This window comes from Micrasema longulum, unplaced genomic scaffold (genome assembly GCF_059751315.1).
Source record: "Micrasema longulum isolate JH-2025_06_02 unplaced genomic scaffold, ASM5975131v1 h1tg000515l, whole genome shotgun sequence".
NCBI classification, from domain to species: Eukaryota; Metazoa; Arthropoda; class Insecta; order Trichoptera; family Brachycentridae; genus Micrasema; species Micrasema longulum.
This window is the reverse complement of record NW_028277712.1, coordinates 139,382-164,490: the sequence shown is the minus strand read 5'-3', so window position 1 is coordinate 164,490 and position 25,109 is coordinate 139,382. Positions and strand designations below refer to the sequence as shown.

The 25,109-nt window shown below is 33.4% G+C and overlaps 1 protein-coding gene and 1 long non-coding RNA gene across 3 annotated transcripts in view; both read left to right on the top strand.

The window, feature by feature from the left end:
• The first annotated feature begins 41 nt into the window (after positions 1-41).
• RpL23A (ribosomal protein L23A) lies at positions 42-3,988 on the top strand. The gene is made up of 5 exons (XM_088227618.1): positions 42-86; positions 438-1,048; positions 1,729-1,856; positions 3,434-3,610; positions 3,815-3,988. The coding sequence occupies exons 1-5, from the start codon at positions 56-58 to the stop codon at positions 3,897-3,899; spliced, it is 1,032 nt and encodes a 343-aa protein (XP_088083744.1). The 5' UTR covers positions 42-55; the 3' UTR covers positions 3,900-3,988.
• An 11,021-nt stretch (positions 3,989-15,009) lies between these two features.
• Positions 15,010-25,109, top strand: part of LOC148280890 (uncharacterized) — a 110,344-nt gene continuing 100,244 nt past the window's right edge. The window contains exon 1 of one of the 2 annotated variants that reach the window (XR_015822478.1): positions 15,010-15,391. This is a non-coding gene — a long non-coding RNA (uncharacterized LOC148280890). Of the gene's footprint in view, positions 15,392-16,069; positions 16,600-25,109 lie in introns of those variants that run through there. The other variant, XR_015822477.1, reaches the window with a different exon arrangement.

The window sequence follows — 25,109 nt, the reverse complement described above, 5'->3', positions numbered from 1 at the left end:
TCTTCCTTTCTCTGCCGTGTCGTTTTGTGATCGGCCTCCATCTTTTTAATTAAATATGCCACCGAAGAAGCCCGCGGATAAGCCAGGTTTGTTATAATATTGTATGTTTCGTGTAATATGTGTTGTGTTTGTGCATTATTTAGTCTTCTAAAATTCCCGCGACTGGGTGTATAATTGAATTCTTTAGATTGTGTGACGTTTTGTGTAATAGATGGCTTATAAACTCTGAGCCGCCACGCGGTGTTCACACATGGTGAATTGTCATTTTTCGGTTTTCATTTTATAGGACATGTTTGCGTACGTCTCAGATGCATCTTTATTCTATATTCTGATTTTACACAATACTTGTTACAATTATATCTCCCGTTTTTATAACTTTTTATAACCTCGAAATTTTGACGAGTAAAATATTTACTAACTTTGAATTTTGTTTTTAGCGTCTGGCTCTAAGGCCAGCGAGGCCAAAAAGCCTAAACCAGAGGCCAAAACTGAAGCTCCTAAAGCGGAAACCTCCAAACCGGCGGCAGCTGCAGCGCCGAAACCCGCGGCCGCTAAACCTGCGGCCGCTAAGCCTGCCGAAAAGAAACCGGCTGACAAGCCGAAGGCTGCTGATAAGCCTAAAGCTGCTGAGAAGCCCAAAGCTGCCGAAAAGCCTAAATCTGCTGATAAACCCAAGGCTGCCGAGAAACCCAAGTCCGCTGACAAACCCAAATCTGGCGACAAGGCGAAGTCAGCCGACAAGGCCAAGGCTGCGGACAAGCCCAAACCTGCTGATAAAGCCAAGGCTGCCGATAAACCTAAAGCAGCGCCTGCTGCTAAGAAACCGAAGGCAGCAGAAAAACCCAAGTCTGCCGGAGACAAGGCTAAGCCTGCCGCTGCTAAGAAGTCCACCACTCCCAAGCCCCCGGTAAAGGCATCCAAGATCGATGGTGCCAAGGCCAAGATCGCCGCCAAACATAAGGCTAAGATTGCCGCTGCCAAGGGTATTAAGGTCACCAAGAGTGGAGTGAAGTTAGCTATCGTGAAAGCCAAGAAAGCTCAAACCAAGGCAAGTTTTTTTGACGTTTTTAAAATTTATTTTGTTACCTAATATTTTCCCTGGAATTTATGTTACTTGAAGTGATCGAGTGTCCATTAAATTAGTGAAATTTTCAGAAACGATCATGCCCCTGCAGTGGATAAGGCAGATTTTGTAAAACTACATAACATCAGCCGTGTTATACTCCGATATCATCTGTGGAGAAGATACAGCTGCCTGATACAATTACATTTACATACTATGTCAATAATATATTTTTATGAGATAATTTTAACTAACCTAAAGTTAAAAACTAATGTTTTTATTTTTTAAATTAGATATCTGCTGGGCAGGAAAGTTAAGATTGATTTTTTGTTTGTTCTTTTGGATAATTTTTTGTATAAAGGTTAAATTACAGTAAATAAATTATTTTTTATAGTATTCTCAAATTTATTTAACAATTTCAAGACAACCAGTAAATATGAACATATTTATTTTTGTAAAATAGACCAGTTTTAAATTATTTTTTTTTATATTGTTGCATCGGTAGGTAGGTTAAATGGATTAATGTATGATGATTTTATAGAATGAGAATCTCTTTGATTTATAGTGAAAAGAGCACCACTTCTTCTGATTGAATATTGTTTCGCTGCGTTGTTTGAATGCGAGTTCTTAATTTGTTATGTAATAGCTTTGTTTTCTCTCGGCAGGTAACTAAAGGAGAACATGGCACGAGGCTCAGGAAGATCCGCACATCCGTGCACTTCCGTCGCCCCAAGACTTTCCGCCCTCCCCGTAACCCCAAGTACCAGAGAAATTCAGTCGCCAAGAGAACACGGTCAGTTTAAATCATCTTTAATCCTTTGCCAGGAAATACTCCATCTTGCTCCATATAATATTAGTTGCCTTCTGTTTCGCACCTTGTACTTCGGTATTTAAATATTATTGTGTATTTTCCAAAAATTAAAAAATTACTGTCATGATTAACTCGATGAGAATTTCTTTGAATTTATGCTGAAAAATTTAATAATATCCGAGTATTGTTGCAAGTAGCAAATAATGTTTCACTAAGTTCTTACTTTACTTGTATTGGGTTAAACAGTTATTTTGAAATAATAAAATGTTAAAAGATTTTTTTTAAATTGACATACATACATTTTCTAAATAGACTGATTATAGTAAACGTTCCCAAAAAACGCTTTTTAAATCCAAATCTTTTTTTTTTTTTTTAGTTTATATTTTTTAGTCTATTAACAAATATAAATATTTTTTAAAAACCACTGAACTTCCTCATTGAAAAACACTTCATGTCTGCGACCGCAAATGTTCATCAATTATAGTGCATTGATTTTGTAAAGGTTACGTGATTTTCCATAATGCTGTACGTGAAGCTGCTCTATTCGGAATCGGACCTCAGCCTCGGGCCCAGTGTCCAAATGGGCTAACCATTTTATCATTAGGCCTACGTTAAAGACCCTAAATTGGAAATTTTGCCATATTTATTTTGAGTTGAGAACAGAAAGTTCTTTTTACTGCAATATTCGTAGTTAGATCCGTACTTGGTCCAGTTCTCTTCATACTCTATATTAGAGATTTACCAGCTGATACAAAACTGTATGCTAACCCACTTACTCAACTCAACTACAGCAAGACCAGGACAGTATTCATGAATAGACCAAGAAAAGGCTTCTTACACACAATGTTAACATATCTACTTTTCTTCACATTGGCTCAAAAAACACCAAACTTATATATATATAGTCTAAATGGTGTAGATTCAAAGGCTGTGAAACAACAAAAAGACCCCGGAATAACAATAACCGATAATTTAAAATGATAATGAAAACAAAAAATCAAATTCAAATATTTACTTGATAAAAAAAGCGTTCTCATATAGAACACCGAATATGCTACTAAAAATATACAAATCCTATATCAGACCTACTCTAAAATGCGGGTTTTAGATATGGAATCCCTATTTTGTTAAGGACTTCAACTTGTTGGAAAGAGTCCAAAAACGAGCCACAAGATTGTCGCCAAGCCTAAAACGCCTTCCATATGTGGAGAGACTGGAAACTCTCGGTCTCACAATGCTGCAGGAATGGCGAGAAAGGGGTGCCCTGAGATTGACATACAAGATACTCAACAGTTGCTATAGCTGCCCAAATTTGAATTCCATGTTCAAGCTTAAACAAGATGCTCGTCTTCGAGGACACAGTCTCAGATATTTGAGCATATCAGCTTTAAGCTGCTCGCTTAAAATTAATATAATATAATCTTAAGGGTAAACTGATAATTCTAACTAGTTCACCCTGAAGGATGACCCCTGCAATATAAATTGTAATTTTGGAGCAATCTGAATCTTCTTAGAATATTTAAGAGTATCATGTATACAACCTATTTGATATTTTGCAGAATGGATGCTTACAACATCATCAAGTATCCCCTGACAACTGAGGCTGCCATGAAGAAGATTGAAGACAACAACACTTTGGTCTTCATTGTCCACACACGCTCTAACAAGCACCACATCCGTCAGGCTGTAAAGAAACTTTACGATATCAATGTTGCTAAAGTCAACACTCTCATCAGGTATTTTTTTAACATAACTGTTAGACAAAATTTGATGATGCCGCTAATCAACCACAATATTTTTTAAATGATGATCAACTTTATGAGAATCTCTTTGAGACATAGTGAAAATAATTTCAACAATATTCTGAATTTCCAAACCACCAAATGATTTCATTATTGTAATCGCTTTATGATGGCTAACCTTGTCAAATTACTTTGCAGACCCGATGGAAAGAAGAAGGCTTACGTAAGGCTAGCGAGAGACTACGATGCGCTTGACGTCGCTAACAAGATTGGCATTATATAAATTGATAGACTTTGTCTATTTTATTATATATTTGTACATTATAAGAATAAACATGTATAGGGTATTCATTGTACCCTGTTCAAAATAAATCCTTTTTTAAATTATATCTCTAAACATAACCTACCTGCCTACTTACCAATAATAATTCAACATAAATTTCAACAAATTGCATACAATACAAAAGCAAAAAAGTTTTGTATGCTTGTTATTATAGGTAATATAGACAAGTTATTGGAAACATATATAATTAACATTTAAAGCACTAACTTTGTGGTTATCCAATGTAAAAAATTTACAGTGGGCCTTACTCATAAACTTAGCGTAAAGTTACGCCTAAGTATAGTGGTAAAATTCTGGTAGGAATATCATCCTTTTTCTACCATTATAATAAGAATGGTATTCCTATCTGAATATACTTAATTAAGCATAACTTTATGCCAAGTTTATGAGTAAGGCTCAGTATGTTTAAATTATTCACATGCAAGTGTGTATGTATTTGATTTACTTAAAAACTCCTTGGGAAATTCTCAAAACAAATGATAATTATCGATGGATGTTTTCCACAGATAGAGAATCTCTTAAAGAAGGGAATATGGAAGTAGGCATAAATAGCGCTCATGACCTGTCATTTATTTATTAAATATGGAATAATTACTTTTTATCAATTACTGGGCAAGCCTTAATCAAGAGATAAATTTATATGTAACATTTTTTAATTTATTCATTAGCTATTTTGTACACTTGGTACAATAATAATAAATTTTTAAAGCACCGTTTTTATGAGTAATAATTAATAATAATTCCTATTTACTTACAGACAAATTTTACAAATTATGTAGTGCACATAAAACAACTACCGGGAGTTATACTAAATCCTGACAGCTCAAATTAGTAGAATGATAAGTTCATGCTGGGACAAATTAAATGGATACGCAAAAATTTGCGGGTTGATGCCGCCCGTCAATTCATAAATGAGTGTAGTGTCTAGAGTCGATTATTGTAATGGTATCTATGCAGGTCTACCGATGAACACAATAACTCGCCTACAGCCTGTATTAAATGCTGCAGCGAGACTTATATTCGGAATCGGGAATTACACTGGCTATGTTTTCCACAGAGGGTCGAATACAAACTCTGTTGGCTTATGTATAAATCACTGCACAACTCTGCTCCCGAATATCTGAGGGAACTATGCATTCCAGATGAACTAGCTGATAGGCATCTTACGCTTAGATAAGCTACGTCTACGGCGAGAGAAAAAGTTATTATACCTCTACGCAAACAGCGCACTAAATTCAGTGAAGTGATGTTTCGGAAAAAACTTAAAACCCACTTGTTCTCTAAATCATTTGCATAAATCTGTAGCAGGTCATAACAAAATAAACTGTTTTAATTAAAGTGCAAATTTAAAAGCTTCAATTAAATGTATTTATCTACAGAATTATTTTGTAAAGCGCCCTTGAGGTATAATATTACGAAAATAGCGCTATATAAGTTATCCATAATACTAATATTATGTTTGTACTTCTAAAAATTACATTTAGAAGTAGCACTTTTCAAGTCAGGAAACGATTTCACAAATAAAGTACTTTTTTTTTCTTCTGAAAAGCGATTCTGTTGCACAATTTCGTAGAGCATTCCATGCCAAAGGTCCGGCTATTGCAAAAGCCCTATCACCTATCGTTTTTCTTTAAAATAAGTTATGTTGGGTCATTATATTGTATAAACTGTTGCCATTTCAAAGTTGTAAAAATCCTATACAAATCTTCATACAAAAAAGCCAGCAAAGGCGCAGGAGTAAAAAAAATACGTAATCTGACTTTTCGTTTGTATGAGTATGTGATATTTTGTGTCCTACGACAGGGATATCTTTTTACTATAGAAAAATTAAATTATAAAAATTAGATTTTGTTAAAACATTTAAGTTTGCAAGTGAAAATTCTTGATGGAAGTTCATTGTAATGTATTATATAAACAAAAGACGAGTGATACTTTAATCCACAAATTTGGAATATCCAGTGACCGGTTTCATCGCTTTTGCGACATCTTTGAGACTGGTATCTGTATTAAGAAATTTAATGTATTTATACAAAACAGAGGTAAGGATAGAGAATTCAAAATTACATGAGAGTAAATTAAATTAAATTATTTTTGTCTTAAGGATCATTTACTAAGTGTTTCAGGTTAACTAATGAGTTGATATAACTCATTAGAAATATCATTATATAAGATGTCTCAAAAGACCTGTCACATTTCTTGCTAGAATCTTTAAAAGCGTTAACAAGGAATCACTTGAAGCTGATGCCATGAGTTTGAACTGGTCAGCTATTGATAATCTAGAAACCATTGTTAAAAAAGTTGAAACTTTTAGCAGAATGATTACTGGTCTGTTTGACATTCATGCTCTTATAAGATCTGTAAAACTTAAATATCCACCTATTCCTTGGCTTACCAGTGACATTCAATTAATGGCGACACGTGACAAAGCAAAGTCAAAACTTAAATCAAATGCTTCACCTCAAAAATGGGAAGCCTTCAGAGTCCTGCAAAATCGATGCAACCGATTGTGCAGAAATGCCAGGAGGAAATATATTCTCACGTACTTAAACCAAAACTCCACTAGTCAATCTTGGTCGTTTCTAAAATCTCTTGGCGCTGGTAAATCTAAAATAGCAGTCTCTTCAACTGTCAAACTAGACGATCTTAATACTTACTTCGCTACACCTCCATTGATACTGGATGTCAGCACTAAATCCAACACTCTCCGACGTTTAAGTATAGCACCTTCTTACAATTATTTACCGTTTTTATTTTCTTCCGTTCAAGAAACTGATTTTCAACATATTTTACTCTCTATAAAAACCAAATCTATGGGCAGTGATCAATTGAGTATGAAATTGATACACTTTATTTTACCTATGATTTTACCAGTTATAACTCACATTATAAACTTTTCTTTAAATACTGGAGATTTTCCTGGAGCTTGGAATAAAGCATTCATTATACCACTTCCCAAAAATTCTTTACCAGTTTCCGTCAAAGATTACAGACCTATATCTATTCTTCCATTTTTTTCCCAAATTCATTGAACGAGTTGTAAATAATAAATAAACAACCAGCCATTGACAGGTAATAAGCCCTGTAGATGCCTAGACTTCTATATTACCTTCTCTTGAATGTTCTTCATCTCTGTTGTAAAATGTTAATATAAACAGCTCCCCAGGGAGTTGAATCCAATCCCTTGTTTACAAAAATTTGGATAAACTCAAAATATTGTTGATAAATCCACCTGGTCCATGAAGAAGTATAGAAATTGAAAATATAATATTTTCAGGCGTTGCCTAGTATGTAGGTGAAATAATTCAATTAGATGAATCTCACCCGCATAAATAAAGGTTTCAGCTCTTTAACTTCACAAACATCAACAGATGAAAGAATTGAAGGACTATAGATGCCCATATATAGGCAGAATAGTGAATGTTACACAGTGTGTAAAGTGGCCACTTAAACCAGCCATTGACAGGTCATAAGCCCTGTAGATGCCTAGACTTCTATATTACCTTCTCTTGAATGTTCTTCATCTCTGTTGTAAAATGTTAGTCAAAGATTGCTTAGTAAGTTAGTATCTTCACTTAATCCTCTTAATGTCAATGGTACCAATATTTAATAAAAATCTAGGAGCACTAATGGACGAACATCTATGCTGGCGAGCTCATACTAACGAATTAAGCCGCAAAATATTTTTCAGTCTACACTCACTTGGAAGGTTGCAAAAATTCTTACCCATCAATACTAAATGCACTCTAGTACAAGCATTACTACTACCCATTCTAGATAACGCGGATGTTTCCATGTCTGATTTAAGCTGTGAGCAACTTGATACACTTGAACAATTTCAGAATACATGCGTAAGGTATATTTTTGGTCTTAAGAAATATGACCACATTTCTGATTATCGTAGGAAACTGAAATGGCTCAAAATTAGACAGCGGAGAGACTATCCCTCCCTCTCACTTCTGTTCAATGTACTTCATAGTCCTAACGCTCCTATATACCTGCGTGAACAAATTCAACGCTTATCAGTTCATGGTTTACCTCTTCGTTCTAATTCTCAAGGCACTCTCTTTATACCCATCCACAATTCCTCTTTCTTCTCTAACTCATATAGTGTCCATGCCGCTCGACTGTGGAATCATCTCCCATCCACCATCAAAGTGTTACTACAGTATCTCTTTTTAAATCACATCTGAAGAAACATCTCCTTTTTCTTCCTTAATATTTTTTTTTTACATTTTTTTTTTTTGCACCACAACAGGCCAGGAGGCCTAAATACAGGGGTGAATTACATCACAGAGCACCCAGGCTTGAGAAAAATCACATTTTTAATTTTTGTGTTCTCACCGGGAATCGAACCCGGAACCTTCCGTGCGTGAGTCAAGCGTCTTGACCACTACACCACGGAGGCCTCCAATATCTCCTCCTTTCCTATTTCCTCTTTTTTTCCCTTTTCCCATTGAGTAATGGTATTGTTTTAAGGTAATTTATACGCAAATACATTTATTTCTATTTTTTTAAATCTTAAGCTTTTTATAAATATTTATTTTCTATTGAATATGTTTTTAACTTGTAAATTATAAAAATAAAACTTTTTTTTTTGGTTGGTTGGAAGAAATTGCCATTTGGCAATAAGCCCGCCAATGTACAATTATGTACAAAAAGTTGAATAAATAAAAAAATATCAGATCCAGTGTCTGAGGAGGGTTCTTTTAACATATGAGTATGTTGCCTTCATGGCTAGGCCAAAGGTTTTCTGTTTTTGATGGATTGAGGATAAGTCGATTTTCAGTCATCCACTCACCTATTTTTCCCGTGCACTGAGTGATGGCTAATTGTAAACTGTCTTTATCGATTGGCTTACAGAAAAAGTATATTTGGGTATCGTCAGCATAACAGTGAGCCCATAATCTGCAAGATTTAAGTATTTTTTACACTTCTTCTGTATATAGGAAATACAACAATGATATTTCTTCACAGAGTATTGAACATCTGTTATTTCAGTGCACATTTTTCAGTTTACGCCATAATCTTGAAGCAGAATGCAGGAAAGATGGAATATCCACACTGTAGTTATCACACGCCATTGTTCTTGAACTTTGCAACAAAGGTAATAAACCAAAATCAGTGATCGAACGTCCCATTTCCAAGACAAACAAAACTATTTTTTTCTGAGTATCTTAGCCTTGTACATGACACGTAAGGCTACTAAATACAGGGGTCTAAAAATATAATTAAAAAATGTCGGAATAGGATTCAGGGCTCATTGATTATTTGGTAACAAAGAAATTATTCTTTTGTTACTTCTTCGACTGATGTTAACTTAATTTCTTTCAATCGAGTATCACGATTTTCTAATATAATTTGGTGGTGGGGCTAGACTTGTTTTCTTATTGATGTTTTAGACCCTTGTTTTGAAAAACTCTGCAGCACTAATATTTGGAATAATTTCATTTTTTTGATCCCCCGTAACGAGCTTTAAATTTTTCCAAAAAAATTGAAGATTTTTTCGTAGTATGTATTTCTATTATTCCCGCTGCTGAACCACCCTGTAAAATACAATTTTTGCTGAAAAAAAATATCGATCAGAATATCGGTAGATTATTGGGAGAAATATGTTTTTTAAATTGACCTAAATTTATTGTCTTATATTTCACTTAAAGATTATTCTCGTCGTTTCTTTGAATCCCTTAAAATAAATATGTGTATATTTATATTTTTCCTTTTTTAAAAAAAAAGTTATTACTGTTTTATTTTATTTTTACATCTGAGCATGTTTTTCATTCTGTATTTCCATTCTTAATTTTTGATTACTCTTACAAATTTTCTTCATTTTTAATATTATTTCCATTTGTAAATACTCACTACAAACTTTAAAATATCTTTTTTTCACTTAAATTTTAATTTTTAAACAACTTTCATTTATGTTTTTCTTTTTCCTTCTCTTTTTTATACTTTCATAATTAACCTTACATATAATTGCTTTTTAATATGGAAACTTCACTGGTCCATTAGAATTGAGTCTAATTGTGTAAAATATTAAACTTTGTAACTTACTGTATGTTTCCTGAATAAAAGAAAATTAAAAAAATATTGATTGATGAACAACTGTTACCTTTAAATTTGTACAAATTAAAGTAAAAGTCCCGTGTGCCAAATACATATAATATTTAATACATAGTGTACTTTATAATATATACTATAATTTTGATTCAGTAACAAATTACTAGCAATACTCACACAGAACAAAATATAACTGAGTTAGGTTAGGTTAGGGTTAAGCTGATTTTGTAATGTTTTCAATGTTAATCCTTATTACAGTTATAGCTGAATATATTACTTTTTTGGTGTAAATCTTTCTAGATTTAAACAACCACTAAGATATGCCAGATCTTGTCTTGAGGTGGTAATTATTATTAAATTTTTGGTCATAGCTTTCATTTCCTTTAGTTGTATTTTATTTCTATTGTACCTGTATATATTATAAAGAAATATATTTACCATTGTAAAATGGACTAAACAAGTCCTTAAATAAATAATCAATGAGAGGCAGGTAATAATAAAAATCCGTATGTCATGGTAAAAATTTATTTTTCAAATACATTCACCAATGTTACATGCGTAAAAAAATGCACCTACAATTGTTCAAACATCGCTTTTTCAGTCTCACAACATTCGTCTTCTAACATTGCAGCTGATCAGCTAACCCTGCGCAATTAGCATTGATACTTGTTTTAGTTCAACATTGCCATATTACGAGGTTATTTACTAATCTTATGATGATGACCTGACAATGAGGAAGTAACCTCGACACAAGTTGGATGTATGGCCCAAAATCAGGTGGTTTTATGTACAACAAAAAGGTGTTAAATGTCTTTGTACCATAAAGTGAAAAACATATTTTATAATTTTGTGTTTATTCTTAGGATAGTAAAATATTGGTTAAGTCAATATGAAAAACAAATTAAAAATATAAATTCAAATTATTTTTCTGAATAAAATTTCTATTATAAATAATTAAAATTTAGCTGAAGCTCCATTGCAGATACATACCAGCAAATTTTAAAAGTTCAGTGGTTTGTTTTATTTTTATCTAGATACTGAAAAGAAAAATATTAACAAAATATCATCAAGCATACATTGTTACAATAAATTGAATCAACGTGTGTGAATATTTTTCTTACATGTTGTATAAATAAATCACAACTAATTATTCCGAGGATTGAGTTTTTAATTATAACTATTGCCTTTAAAAAAATGATCTTATCAAGACGACCTCAATTGTAGGGTTCTTTTCCAAAACTTACTTCATCTTTCCAAATTTAAACTTTTGATGTAAAAAAACAATTGATAAGATGTAGGTACAATCGAGAAGGTATGATAAGTATTTTTATCTTTAAAAAATAATATATAATAATAAATAAATCAATGTTCTCTTATTTTGGAAACAGTCAACTTTGGAAAAGAAACCTACAATTAGTTATTAGATGTACAACTTTGCTTTTGTTGTTTTTTTTTTCTGAAATTTGAGGCATAGTAGTAAAAAACTGGGTTTACATTTATGATTCAAAGTATTGTCCATTGCTGGCCACTATTTTCTACCATCTTTCTGGTTGCAAAAACTGGTCATCTTTTGAAGCGATCCACGAATCGATAAAATTTTTTACTTCTTCATAAGACTGGAAGTGCTGGTCAGCCAGGCCGTGTGCCATTGATCGAAATAAGTGATAGTCAGAGGAAGCAACGTCTGGAGAATACAGCGGGTGGGGTAAGATTTCCGTAACGTTTCCGTTAACGTTTCTAAGTATGTCTTGACCACTTACGCACTGGTTCGTAAACTGACGTTCCCAATCGAGAATAACTTTATAATGCAGACACAAATCGACCTGTGATGCTTGCATTTATTGCATGACGTGTATTATCTATTTATTTCGACCACTACTTACCGCTAGAGCTATCTACAGGAAGAGGGTGGAAGCAAAGTTGTACACCTAATATGTTACAGAGGCTTTCCAGTACTATTACAATATTTCTTTTGGAAAACAGCTTAAATTTTCATAACAAACATACTTTTTGAGATATCCATTTTGCATCTTCTAGAGCTCTTGATATAATCTGTTGTATTCTTTCAGAATCACTTTCTGTCAAGTGTTGTTTATAGCTCTAAAATAAAAATATTAGCTAGGTAAAATAAGAGCTTCCATGAACTATTTTATTAAAAACAAAAATAAGTGAACAACCTGTCTAATGGTAAATTTATAAAATTTACATGGTTCCTTTGGCAGTTTGTCACATTCTCTGAATAAATATTTATACAGTTGTTTAGATGTCAACATTGGTGGAGTAACTGATGAAAAATGTCTCGTCCTTAAAAACATCTAGAAATATGGATAGCAAAGTGAAGAAGTTGAACGCATAATTGTTTATTAAGTTGAATTCATTTCTAAAGACATTGGCTGTGAAGCAGAAATCCAAAGGAAAATTGGGATGGCAAAATCAGTAATAAGCAGTTTGACAAAATGGAAAATTCAGTTCATACTATGAGGACCCGCCTAGTAAAATTTTGGTATTCTCCATTACATTGTATGAAGTGGAAACGTAGACACTGAGGAAAAAAGGAAAGGCATATGATCGATATATCTGAAACATGGTGCGGGAGACGGACGCTATTAATTCTCCCTTCCTGGTGATGTGTAGCTAGTACACATTGCATCTAATAACTTTAATATCTCCATAAATATAATATATTATGGGTTGAGATTTTCCATATTCTTCCGTTATACATTTACGTATCAGTTAAAACATTTTTTTGCTAACATGAATAATTTAGGCTAACTGGGAACAGAAAAATCATTTTATCAAAAATCGGAGATAAGTCACCAATACAATAGAAAGTTTACTAATCATTATCACATTTTACCAATCGCATGTTGTGTACATAGTAAAAGAGTAATCCTAATAAATAATTGTGTAACACACTCTTTACGTCTCACTCTCGATAATAAAGGTATATTCGGGAGCGTGAGAGACAATTTCACACATCACACACGTAAGCAGCCAAGTTTCTAGTACTTCTCTCAGACGTTAGCCAGTAACTGCCCGACTTTCATCAGGGGTGGTTCTGTCGCACGGGCAGAGAGCATGAGGAAATAATTTTTTCGCGTTTCTAGCAATTAGATTATACGTATAATCACTTTTGTCTTTAACTATTAATAATTGAAGCAATTGCCGATGAATATTACGTTTTGCCGATTTAAAATCTCTCATTTTTTGCATGTATAATGACTACTCAGCACCGTAACGCGCGGATGTTTTTTGGACAGTAAAGGAAAAATTAATCCGTGATTGCAAGATGCACAAACATTTTCATACTCCAGGAACTATCAATAAGTAAAAAGACTATCCATGACACACAGAAAAAGGATTTTATCCTATTTCGGAAATATTGCGAGAAAATACGAGGGAGGACCCGAAAACCTGGTACAAGGGTAAACGAGCAACAGGACAGTCTCCAACAATACGAACAACTAAATATAGGAATTAACAGGGTTATCATTGAACAAAGGCTTCAACATTGCCCAGCGTGAGGAATGGAGGCGTATCATTCACCAAGTGCCTGATATACCGGGAGACCACGGCGCCTAGCATTGAGCAAGACGATGAAGATGATGGATTATTTTAGATTTTTACAACTTTTTAGACGCTAATGAATCTTTCTAGGTTATTGTCCGTTTGTTGTTCGCACACTTTACTCAAGTTACGCGAAAATGGTGTGTTTTGCATATGTATAAAAATACTACATAAAAGAAAAAACACAGAAAATCCTAATTAAATTAATACATACGACAAAAGTGCATTTAGTTATTCTAGATTATTTTGATTCAATAAAAATATTTTGACTTTGATATGTAATGTTGCTATCTAAAAAAATTCTCGCATTTTTTAACCATGCAGTGAAAATTCGTTAAAAATAATGGTATCTACCTGATTTTGATATTTTACGTCTATATCGATTATCGGATCGATAATGTATCTATGAAATAATAATATTGCATCCCAGAAAAGTATAAAATATTGTTCGAATTAGCTCGAAAATTATATTATAAATTGTTTTCGTTGGCGTAAAGAATAAATTTTGTTTTTTTTGGGATGTCGCAATTTTTTTAAGTAAGGAAATAACCACTAGATTGAAATTTGCTACACATTTCAAATTTGTGGTCATTTCTAGTGAGTTTATATGAAAATCTGCGTTATGATTTGATTTTTGTTTAGCTCTATTGAGGTCAAAAACGTGCAAACGTTGATGTTCAAGCACTTCAAACATAATACCAACAAATATTATGCCAACCACATTAATACTTTTTCGAAACGTCGAATAATATACTGACCAATGATTTTCATCCTTACACATAATTTATTTAGGATAATTTAACTTTTTGTGAAAAATCACCTCAAGGGCGCTGTACGATAAGCTTTCCAACAGGCCTTGCCACCGCGGAGCGCATAGGTGGTTAGTTCCCCATTTCCCAATTAGGTTAAATTGTAAGAAGGATTTTGAACAAAATAATAATCGATTACGTTTGGTTAGAATCTAGTTGACATGCCCTGCAGCTACAGAGCGCATAGGAGGTTAAAAGTCTAGACCCTTTTTATAATTAAAGTTTAATTTAGAAATGATATGAAAGCCAACACCACCAAAAGTCTTGCAGCTACAAAGCGCATCAATTAGTGGAATTCTAGCAACTTAAAAATGATTTTTAAAAGTGTATCACAATAAATTACGTAATAATAAATCAAGCAAAGTATTAGTTAGTTTGTATACATGATGCATTTGGCAATAATGCATTAAACTGTGCTGTTATAAAAAATGAAAATGATACGAAATACCAATAAGCTTCACTATAATAATATATGCATACTATCACGAAAAAAAGCGCTAATTTAAAAATTAAGTAAGTAGGTTTTCACTTGATAATTTTCCACTGGTATCCCATGATTAAGCAAGTTTCAAATATTTCTCACTAGGGCTCGCTAGTAGTCCCATTCAAAATCTGATGTGAAACACTACCATTAAAATTGAATGTTGTGTCAAATTGTTTTGATTTTCGTCTAAATTGTGCTCTGTGATAATACTAGAAACATTTTAATCAATCGTAAACTTCTTAAAATGATTCATGTTTTGACACAAAAAAATAAATTACTGCAACTATGTCGACCTTGCGCAGCTGCTGCATTTGGCCACTTTTTTATTGTAAATTGAAATGACTAAACATGGCTGACAGATAAATTCTTTTGACGTTTCAGTTTTAAAGTCTTTTTATGGTGTTGTGGTGCCAAATTTAAAATAAAAATTGATGAATTAATGTGTTTGTGTGAGTGTTATGGCTTTGGTGACTGTACAGCGATCTCCAAGCGTGACAAATTCACCTCAGAGCTCGGTAAGTTAGCTGTGGCCAAAATAAATTTAGTTTTTATTTTTCAATTTTTGCTTGTCGCATTGATCATAGTTACTAGATTCCTTATTAGATCACACGATCTATTCATAAATTACAAATTACAATGATCTATCGCCTCATACGGATATTTCGGTTTTAACTCGTATTCCTTACTTAGCGATCTGTCATCAAAACATTATTTGTTAATAATTTTGCGTAGAATAAGCTACACAAAGCGCAATTGTTCATCTCGATATGCTAGGTTATCCGACATTTCTTATTTACCAAAAATTTTGCATAGTTAATTCATTATTTCCATTTCTTTGTCCGATATCTCCTTGTTACCTGTGGCATTATCATCCGAGGAGCGGACAGCGGATAAGATTACACGACCCGCGTATTTTGAACAGCTCAACGCGTAGTTCTTTAGTATCAGTTAGATGACGGGTTGTATTAAAGGAATTCCTTCTGGATTGATAAGACTCGGGTCTCGGTCGCGGGTTATTAGCCTCGCTGACCTGTTTATCCGTCAAATCTTTTAACGGTGAAGCGTGAAGCCACCACCAGCGACGTTGCGAAGATCGGAGATCGGACGCCGGACGCATGCGCGCGGAGAGGGCGCGGGAGGCGGCGCGCTGGTTGTGTTTACTCCGCGCCGCGTGCAGTCGGTTTTGGCCCCCGTGCAGCGTGGGTGTCGGCCGGAAGAGAGTCGGCATTTTCCTCGCGACGTTTGACGTTTCCGAACCCGATCCCGATTTTCCTCCACCGGAGGTTAGCTTCGATTGCGTGATTTTTCCCATTAGTTCTCCGTTCCGAATACTATCGCCGTCACGGCTGAGTGCTGTCCCAACGAATGTGAAGAAAGTTCGAAAGATTTGACGCACAATAAAGTTCGGAAAATGCGAAAGGATTTTCGATTTTGTTCGGGGTTAAACATTTAAATTCACGGTAAATTTTCCAGTTATCTGTTTTAAAAACTGACATCAGTTTAGTATGAGAATAAAGGATATATGAAGGGTGGCATGCCCCCCTGTCACTAGTGTCGGGCGATGCTGTACGTCCTGCCGGCGGGCAGCGCGGGGAGCGGGGGCAGGCCCTCGTGGGGCGGTCCCCCGGAGCCGCCGAGTCCCCCCCCGCCCCCGTGGCCCGCCGCCCGGAGGCCCAGAGCCAGAGTCCAGCACACCTTCAGGCCTCGACCGGAGAAGACCGATGTGAGTCGACACATTCTCTCTAGCTCTTCCAGCAAATCTTCAACTACCATATAGTTGGTATTTTGCAAGGAACTGTTATGTTTTAATTTTTTCGAGGCAATTATTTGATGATCACTATTGAAATCTAAGAAAATATTCTCTGTTTTCATATATTACAACAGAGGCACAGAACATTTTCTTCATCTTCTCCTTTTGCCGCTCCTACCGGAAGTTAGCGACGACCATTCTTGATTCATCGCGATCCTGGACCAGTCTAATCAGCGGTGCTGCATCCAGCACACCGAACCACTATCTAAGATTTCTGAGCCATGATGCTCTTTTCCGTCCTTCTATAATAAGTTAGAGACGGGCATACTTCTCATTGCGAAATATGTGACCAAAGTATGAGGCTTTTCTTCGACTGTGGTCAAAAGAAAAATATAACACTTCAGAGAAAGAAATATGGAAATCTAGGTATTTGCAGACCCTATAACCTTCATTGGCTGGTTTAAGTGGGTACTTTACACACTGTGTAGTATTTACCATTGTTTTGTTTTGAACGTTTACACACACGAATATGTAACTATTGTTAAACGTGTTGAAAGAACAGTTCATTATTTTCAAAATGTACAACTACATATGTAAAGGCGTTATATAAATCGTTCGAGATTATTGTTACTATAGCAAAATTCGCTACGTTTTTGTTGTGTAGCAGGTATGTCTTATTTGTTTATAAACAAATGAATACGAACATTATGAATTCCCGAGGCGTCTAGTCCAAATTCCGCTATCGTGTTTTTTGGCACTAAAACTGGTATATCAAGTATGATGAATCCAATGTACATATTTATAATATTATATTGTTTATATTTGGTGAGATCCTGTGTTGAGTTGAGACAAATAAACTACAATACCCATAATAAAACATTCAAGTTTGTATGTAAAAATTATTGATGGAAGTTAATTGTAATTTATTATAGAAATAAAAGACGAGTGATACTTTAATCCACAAATTTGGAATATCCAGTAACCGGTTTCATCGCTTTCGCGACATCTTCGAGACTGGTATCTTTATTAAGGAGTTCAATGTATTTATACAAAACAGAGGTTAGGATAGAGAATTCAAAATTATATAAAAGTAAATTAAATAAAATTATTTTTACCGCTTATGTGTGCGTGGACCGAACATTTTCAAATTAAACCGAATCGGATTCTAATCGGGTTGTGGTCTCGTGGGTGCGGACTCGCGGATCAGAGGTCCGAGGTTCAAACCCCACTCTACGCCAACTTGGTTCCCATTTTCTTATTGTAAGTTATTTACAGTCGTTATTTATTTCGTCGGCCTTGTGGTGTAATGGTCAGCGCGTTAGCCTGCCATGCAAGATGTCTCGGGTTCTGTTCCCGACATGGTTGATATGAAATATTTATTTAAAAGGGTGTTTTCACACTAGAAAATTTCATAGTCCCTGGACTGGTACCTGAAGTGTAAGACTGGTCACCTTCATGTAACAAATATGATCAAAATACGCTGCTATTGGTGTACCGATGCAGTGCCATTAGGTGCGGAAAGGGAATGATGATGAGATTTCGTTGAGAACTCGTTGAAAATTCCTCCGAAATTTAAACATTGCTTAAATTATGAGAACTCAAGTATTTCTGTTTTTTTTTTTTTTTTAATTTAGGGTGCCTACCAACACAAACGATATTTGTCTGTTTACATGGTTCACCGACAGGCACTAACATATAGGGGTATTAAATAATTCGAACGAGCTGTACTTATTCTTATTCTTAGAGGTGTGGGTCAGTGCTATGCAAGTTCCTGACGTCACTGCGACCTGTGAAGATCTATTGTGACGGGTCCCCTCCAAGCCCAGGTCTATAAAGAGCCTGGCTACACTGTGGAAGGCGAGAGTTCTCATTTTTCTAAATCTCCCCCTCCGAGCCCAGATCCGTAAAGTATCGGGCTATTAGGTAGGGAGCAGGCTCTTTAACATCCTCAGGTTTAACCAGTGGTCCTCCGAGAATGAGACTCCTTTTATAATGTAAAGCATAACATTCTCATAAAATATGTATAGGTGTTTCCTCATCTGCACTGCAGAACCTACATCTAGAAGTTTCGGAAAGGTTCTAGCAAGGTGTTTGTTCAATCTGCAGTGCATCTGGTATACCTACTCTTAGATACGTTTATGCCATCCTCAGTTATTAAAAAAGAAAACGTTCTCAGTATTTTGAGGTATTCTGTCTAGATTTTTATTGAATAATCAATATATCAGAAATGATCCAAATCGCCAGTGAATTAACACTATTTTTAGTATCTAAATGAACACAATAAAACCTAGTCAATGAACAGTTAAACTATTTTATATAATCAATTTAGTAACCGAAATATTATTCGTAATTAATTATTAATATAATAGTATTATATTTTTGTAAAATTGTTTTAAAATTACAGGTATTTAAAAAAAATATAAATAATAAACGATACTAAAGTTCCAACTACAATGAAAATAAAAGGTTGCAAAATGATGCCAAAAATAGCCAAATAAATAAAAGGGATACTTGAATTTTTGGCATAATTTATAATAAAAAGAGTATATCAATAAGTACCGTATTTTTTTAATATATTCTGGATATTTCTTACCCGTCAAGCCAAACGCCATGGGTTTCATGGGGATACTTTAAAAATGAAGGTGCATCGGGTTTTTTTTTCTTAGGAAAAGCAGCAGTTTCGACGGCCTTTCAAGTTAAAGGATTAAAAGTCGGATCCGCAGTAAGGTACTCGTCTAGATTGGAATCGGTTGCATTGATGCCATTGAACGTGGGAAGTTAATACTTGTTTATTCACTGGAATAGAAAAACCAGAATTTTTATTTATTTATTTTTTTTATTCAATTTTTTTTGTTTTTTTTTACCATAAACATGATAATAAAACAGAGTAATAAAAAAATAAAGCATGATTACATATCAATGAAGTACATATTAATAGAAAAATAGTAAACAAAAAATCCCACAAAGGCATGGCCTGTTCGTGGGTATACAAGAGAATGTTAAAGAATTTTTATTCCTAAAGTAAATAATGGACAGTTATAATAATTTTCTATAACATAAGAAAGAAAAAATAAAGTATTCTGTAAAAGATAATATGGTATTTTTTTATAGTAATTAAAAGGGGAAATAAAAAATATTTAGAAAAACACAAAAATATTCCTATTTATTAAAGGGCAACAAAATAAATCATAGAAAAAAAGAGTTCATATCTTTAGTTTGAATCCAGGATAGTGCATGTTTTTTAAAAGAAGGAAAATTTTGAAAGTTTGGAATCAATGAAATATTATCAGTAAAAAAAGAATTAAAAAAATTTGGGCCTATAGAATATGCATGTCTCTGTGCGAGTCGCGTTTTGCAATGAGGTATTTCTAACACACGATTTCTTCTTTGACTTGATCTATTTGAATTACTTTTGTAAATAAATTGAACTGTTAATTTTAAGTCACTAATTTCTAACACACTTTGATTCATTTACTAGATTTCCCAAAATTTACGTAGGTACCAGTGAATGAAAACCCGTTTATTAATTGGATTAAAACATTTTCGTGGGCCAGTACAGGAATACTTAGTAATTTGATAAATATCGCCAAAACCCGAGTTGGACTGGATCTCAATCAAAGAATTAAGGCGTGTTCTGCAAAAATAATAATTCATTTGAATATTTTAGTGCCAAGAGTAGCCACAGAGTTATTGACAAAAACACATTGTTCTTTTATTTTTATTTTATTTATTAGGGATATCAACAGTAATACATGTTTTATTATATAAATAAAACACGAGTGATACTTTAATCCACAAATTTGGAATATCCAGTGACCGGTTTCATCGCTTTCGCGACATCTTCGAGACTGGTATCTTTATTAAAAAGTTAAATGTATTTATACAGAACAGAGGTGAGGATACATAATTCAAAGTTATATGTAAGTAAATTAAATAAAGTTATTTTTATCTTAAGGATCATTATCGACAAATTTTCTATGGGTTAACTAATGAATGGATATAATGTTATTTTAATGAGTTTAAGTATTTTATTTTATTGTTGGTGTCCCATCCTTCATGAGTGTGGTTTTGTAAATAATGATTTCTGAAAAACAAAGGGTAAAAAGTCATTAGTAAAATTATATTACAATGGGTAAAGTAATGGGGAATGCACATGAGTTATCTGTTCATTAAGTAATTCTACGTCGGGTTTATTTTTTAATCTATTAATTTCGAGAATTTCTAATTTGTCAAGTTTATGGCCTTTGGGTGCAATATGAATTATTTTTACATTATTTTTTAAATCGAAGGAATGTTTGTTTTCTATTAAATGATTGGCAAAATTTGAATTATCTTTATTATTGGACCATGATTGTATGTGCTCTTTTATGCGTGTTTTAAAGGCTCTACCCGTTTGGCCTACGTAGCATGTATTTTTACAGTCGTTACAATTAAGAAGGTAAGTTCCTGAGTTGGAAAACTTATCTTTTTTGTCTTTAGTATTTACCAACAAATTAGCTAAGGAATTATTATTGTAAAAGGCTGCAGTGCATTTATTTTTATTTATTATTTGTCCAATTTTATCACTAGTTTTTCCAATATACGAAAGTTTTGCCCACCGCTTTCGGTCTTTATTATTATTGTTTTTTGGTGTCAAACTTTGGGTTAATTTATTGTTTACGAGACGCTTTTGTTTCTTTCTTATTAGGTTATCAACTAGTGTATTGTTATATCCGTTATTTATCGCGATAGATTTAATTATGTTTAACTCATTGTTATAATTATGTTTGTTAAGCGGTACGAATAACAGTCTATGAATTAAGGAGTGAAATACAGACATTTTATGTGAAATATGATGTCGCGAATTATTATGTATAATGTTATCACTATACGTTGGTTTCCTAAAAATATTGAAATGGATTTTGTTTGATTCTATATTTAACGTTAAGTCTAAGAAGTTGAGTTTTTCTCCTCCTAACTCCATTGTAAATTGGATTGACTTATTAACTGAGTTTAATTCTAAAAGGAACATATCAAGCTGGCGTTTCGTTCCGACCCACAAAATAATGATATCGTCGACATATCGACGATAGAATTTAACATATTGAAATAATTTTAGGTTTATTATTTTATTTTCAATAAAATCCATAAAAAAATCTGCAAGTACAGGTGAGATATTCCAAATTTGTGGATTAAAGTATCACTCGTGTTTTATTTATATAATAAATTACAATGAACTTCCATCAAGAATTTTCACTTACAAACTTAAATGTTTTAGTAATACATGTAACAAAAATACACCAAATAAAATATACAGAGAATAAAACCAATGACAGATATCCACAGAAATACATTAAATACACATACAATACATACTAGTGTGTTTGTGTGAGTGTAAGTGAGTGAGAGGGTGGGTGTTATATTGGAATGAGGGTGGACATGTGTGTAAATATTGCACAAGTGTCATGTGTCGAAAATATAAATATATTAAAAATATTAAGAATTAGAGATAAAATATAATAAAATAAAATAAGATAAAATAAGACTTTATTATTGAAACTAAGTATAAGACAAAAAAGTATGTTTTAAGACGCGCATTTTAAACGTTATTTGTTTACAATCAAATGGATCAATAAGGGAAAGTTCAAATTATATTCACTAACAAAACGTATAAGTGGAGAGTTCTGGGCATAGTTCGTACGAACTGCTGGCAGATGAAATAGAGAGCTCGACGTGTGACGGGTGCGGTAGCCGGGGACATTTAATGATAACTCCGACAAAAGAGCCGGACTATCAAGGCGTCCACTAAGTATGTCATGAAGCACCCCCATGTCCAACAGTAGACGCGATCTTCTTATCTGAAATATAATTTTCCTAGCTTTCGAGTCGACAACACTAATCGTCCAGGATTCTGGTCTATTTTTATCAGAAATGTATATTCTTTCCAGAAAAACTTGTGCATAGCAATGTTCTCCAAAGTCAGTCAGGATGACGTACGACAGGCTCACTATTGTTAGAGATTGAACATTAGTGACGTTAATGCAACGTTTCTAATAATGCCAGATTCTCGAGTGAAGGATAACCTTCGTCATGCATCCGATCATGAACGAAGGTGTGATGTCTTGTGTCCAAGTACTCTAAAGCTAATGTATGCAATATAGAGAGTGTTAGATGCATTAATAAATGTACTGGTCGATTTACTAGAGCTGGCGCGTTCGCAAAACTTACACGAACGCGTTTAAAATCTACAGATGTTGATTTTAAAAAGGTTATATTAAAATTAAAACAAAAGTGCCATCTTTTAGTTTAAATTCGTGTTGGATTAGAGGGTTGTGTTTATGAAAAAAAGGGTTTAGAAATGTAATTCATTTATTTATTTTTACACAAGTACATTTTTTATTTATAATAATATTTTGTGTTCATAATTTTTGACAAACTAAATAATAAAAAGGTTAAGTTTTTTTTGGGAGCGACACTTCATTAAATAAATATATGACTTTTTATTATCTGATTGTTTCTGTTTTGCTCTAATCCAAAGGGGATTTTAAAAAAACATCCCACACTTGACTAAAATTTAATCGTAAGGTTTTTTAAAGCAAAATTTTGTACTTTAAAAAAAATGTGTCCGTGTAAGTTTCGCAAACGCCCCAGCACTAGATAATCGACCTATACATGATTAGATTAAATGAAAAAATATATTTATAAACCGGTGTTTTTATTCCTTATCTAAACATTGAATATATTTTTACTATAAAGAATCGCAGCAAAATTCAGATGAACGCAGAAGCATCCTGTGTATATTTTATGACCATATCATTAGCAACTAACAAAGCAATAGTAGTCTATGTCTCGCTCATAAGTGCGTCTGAGCGCGAGAGAGACAGATATTATTTTTATAATGCGTATGCCGTGCGATGTCATACCATGATACTACTTATTCACGGATACTACACAATGCGTTTGTGTAAGTTTTACGAACGCGCCAGCATTAAATAATGCACCAGTATTATGCTCGGGTACCTACTTAACAACGCAATCCTTTATTATAGAATTTACGCCATAAAATGTATGCACAAGAATTTGGACATACATTTGAAATGCTGCAGAGGACATATTATAAATTCAGAAAATGATGTTTGGGACCTCCGCGCCAGCAATTTTTATTTGTTAATTAACTAATAACATTTTAGGGTATAAATATTTTTTGTGAAAATTCTTGGAAGTTCATTGTTATTTATTGTAAAAATAAAAGACGGGTCTTAAATCCACAAATGGAATAGTTTGTGAGCGGTTCATCGCTTTAGCGACATCTTCGAGACTAATACTTATCTTTATAATAAAATCAAATATATTTACACAAAAACAGTAAGGAGAAAGGAGAAACAGAGGAAATTCAAAATCCATTCTTCATTCTATTTAATACATTTCATTTTATAATCAAGATACTAGCCTCGAAGATGTCGCGAAAGCGATTAAACCAGTCACCGGTTATTCCAAATTTGTGGATGTAAGTATCACTCGTCTCTCATTTCTATGACAAATAATAGTGTTTTTGAATTATGAAAAAAAATTAAAGTAAGAGGTAAGATTAGGACAAAACTGTACCCGGAATGAAAAATAAATACCAGGCGAAAGAAATCATGAACGGAGTATTTTGGGTTTTGTTTGGTTGATCTTTTGTTAGGTTCTTACTCTGTCTTTAGTGTCCTTTTCCCTTCCTCGTGTCTTTCACATTCATAGCGTAAATAATTTACCTACGGAGCTTTTGGGATTGGCGATTTTTCAATTATTGATAACAAAGGGAATTCGTAAGACTCGTTGGTCAACTATTTTTCAATCAACAACCGATTCGACTTTATTCGGCATTTTTTTTTTTTTTTTTAGAGACTTAGACTTGTTAGCTTCTATTTAATACTTAGTACACTGTAAAAAAAATGATAAGATTCGTTAGTTAATTATACCTTTGATAGCTTTAAAACCCTTTAGTAGGAAGAAAAAAAGTGGTTTTAAATTTATTAAATTTAAATATAAATGTTTATTTATGTAACTAATCCGTTTCCTGGTCCATTTTTCTGCTTAATGTATTTAGCCCTTTCTTCAATGCATACTTTACTATCATATAAGTACTTGTTATTATATTAAATTTATTTAGTGGCATTTTGCGATCATTTCGTCCTTTTAATACCCCGTTTTCTTGGTTTGGTATTCACAATATCCGCAGTATTTAACGTCAGGTAAGATATTTTTGTTTGTTTTATATCGAACAAAAATAATGAATAGTGATCATTTTTACAAGGAAATTCTTTCTTATAATACGAAATGATTAAACGCCATTAAAATATTACCTTTTTGGATACCACTATGTACGTGTTTTTACCTGCAACACGTCGCAATTGTTTTAAAAAATACATTAAGTATGGACCTGGTTATGGATCCGTGGTAAAATCGCGGATTTATGGATCAGAAGATTTTCTTTTTCGATAGTAGTTATTTTTTACTAGTTG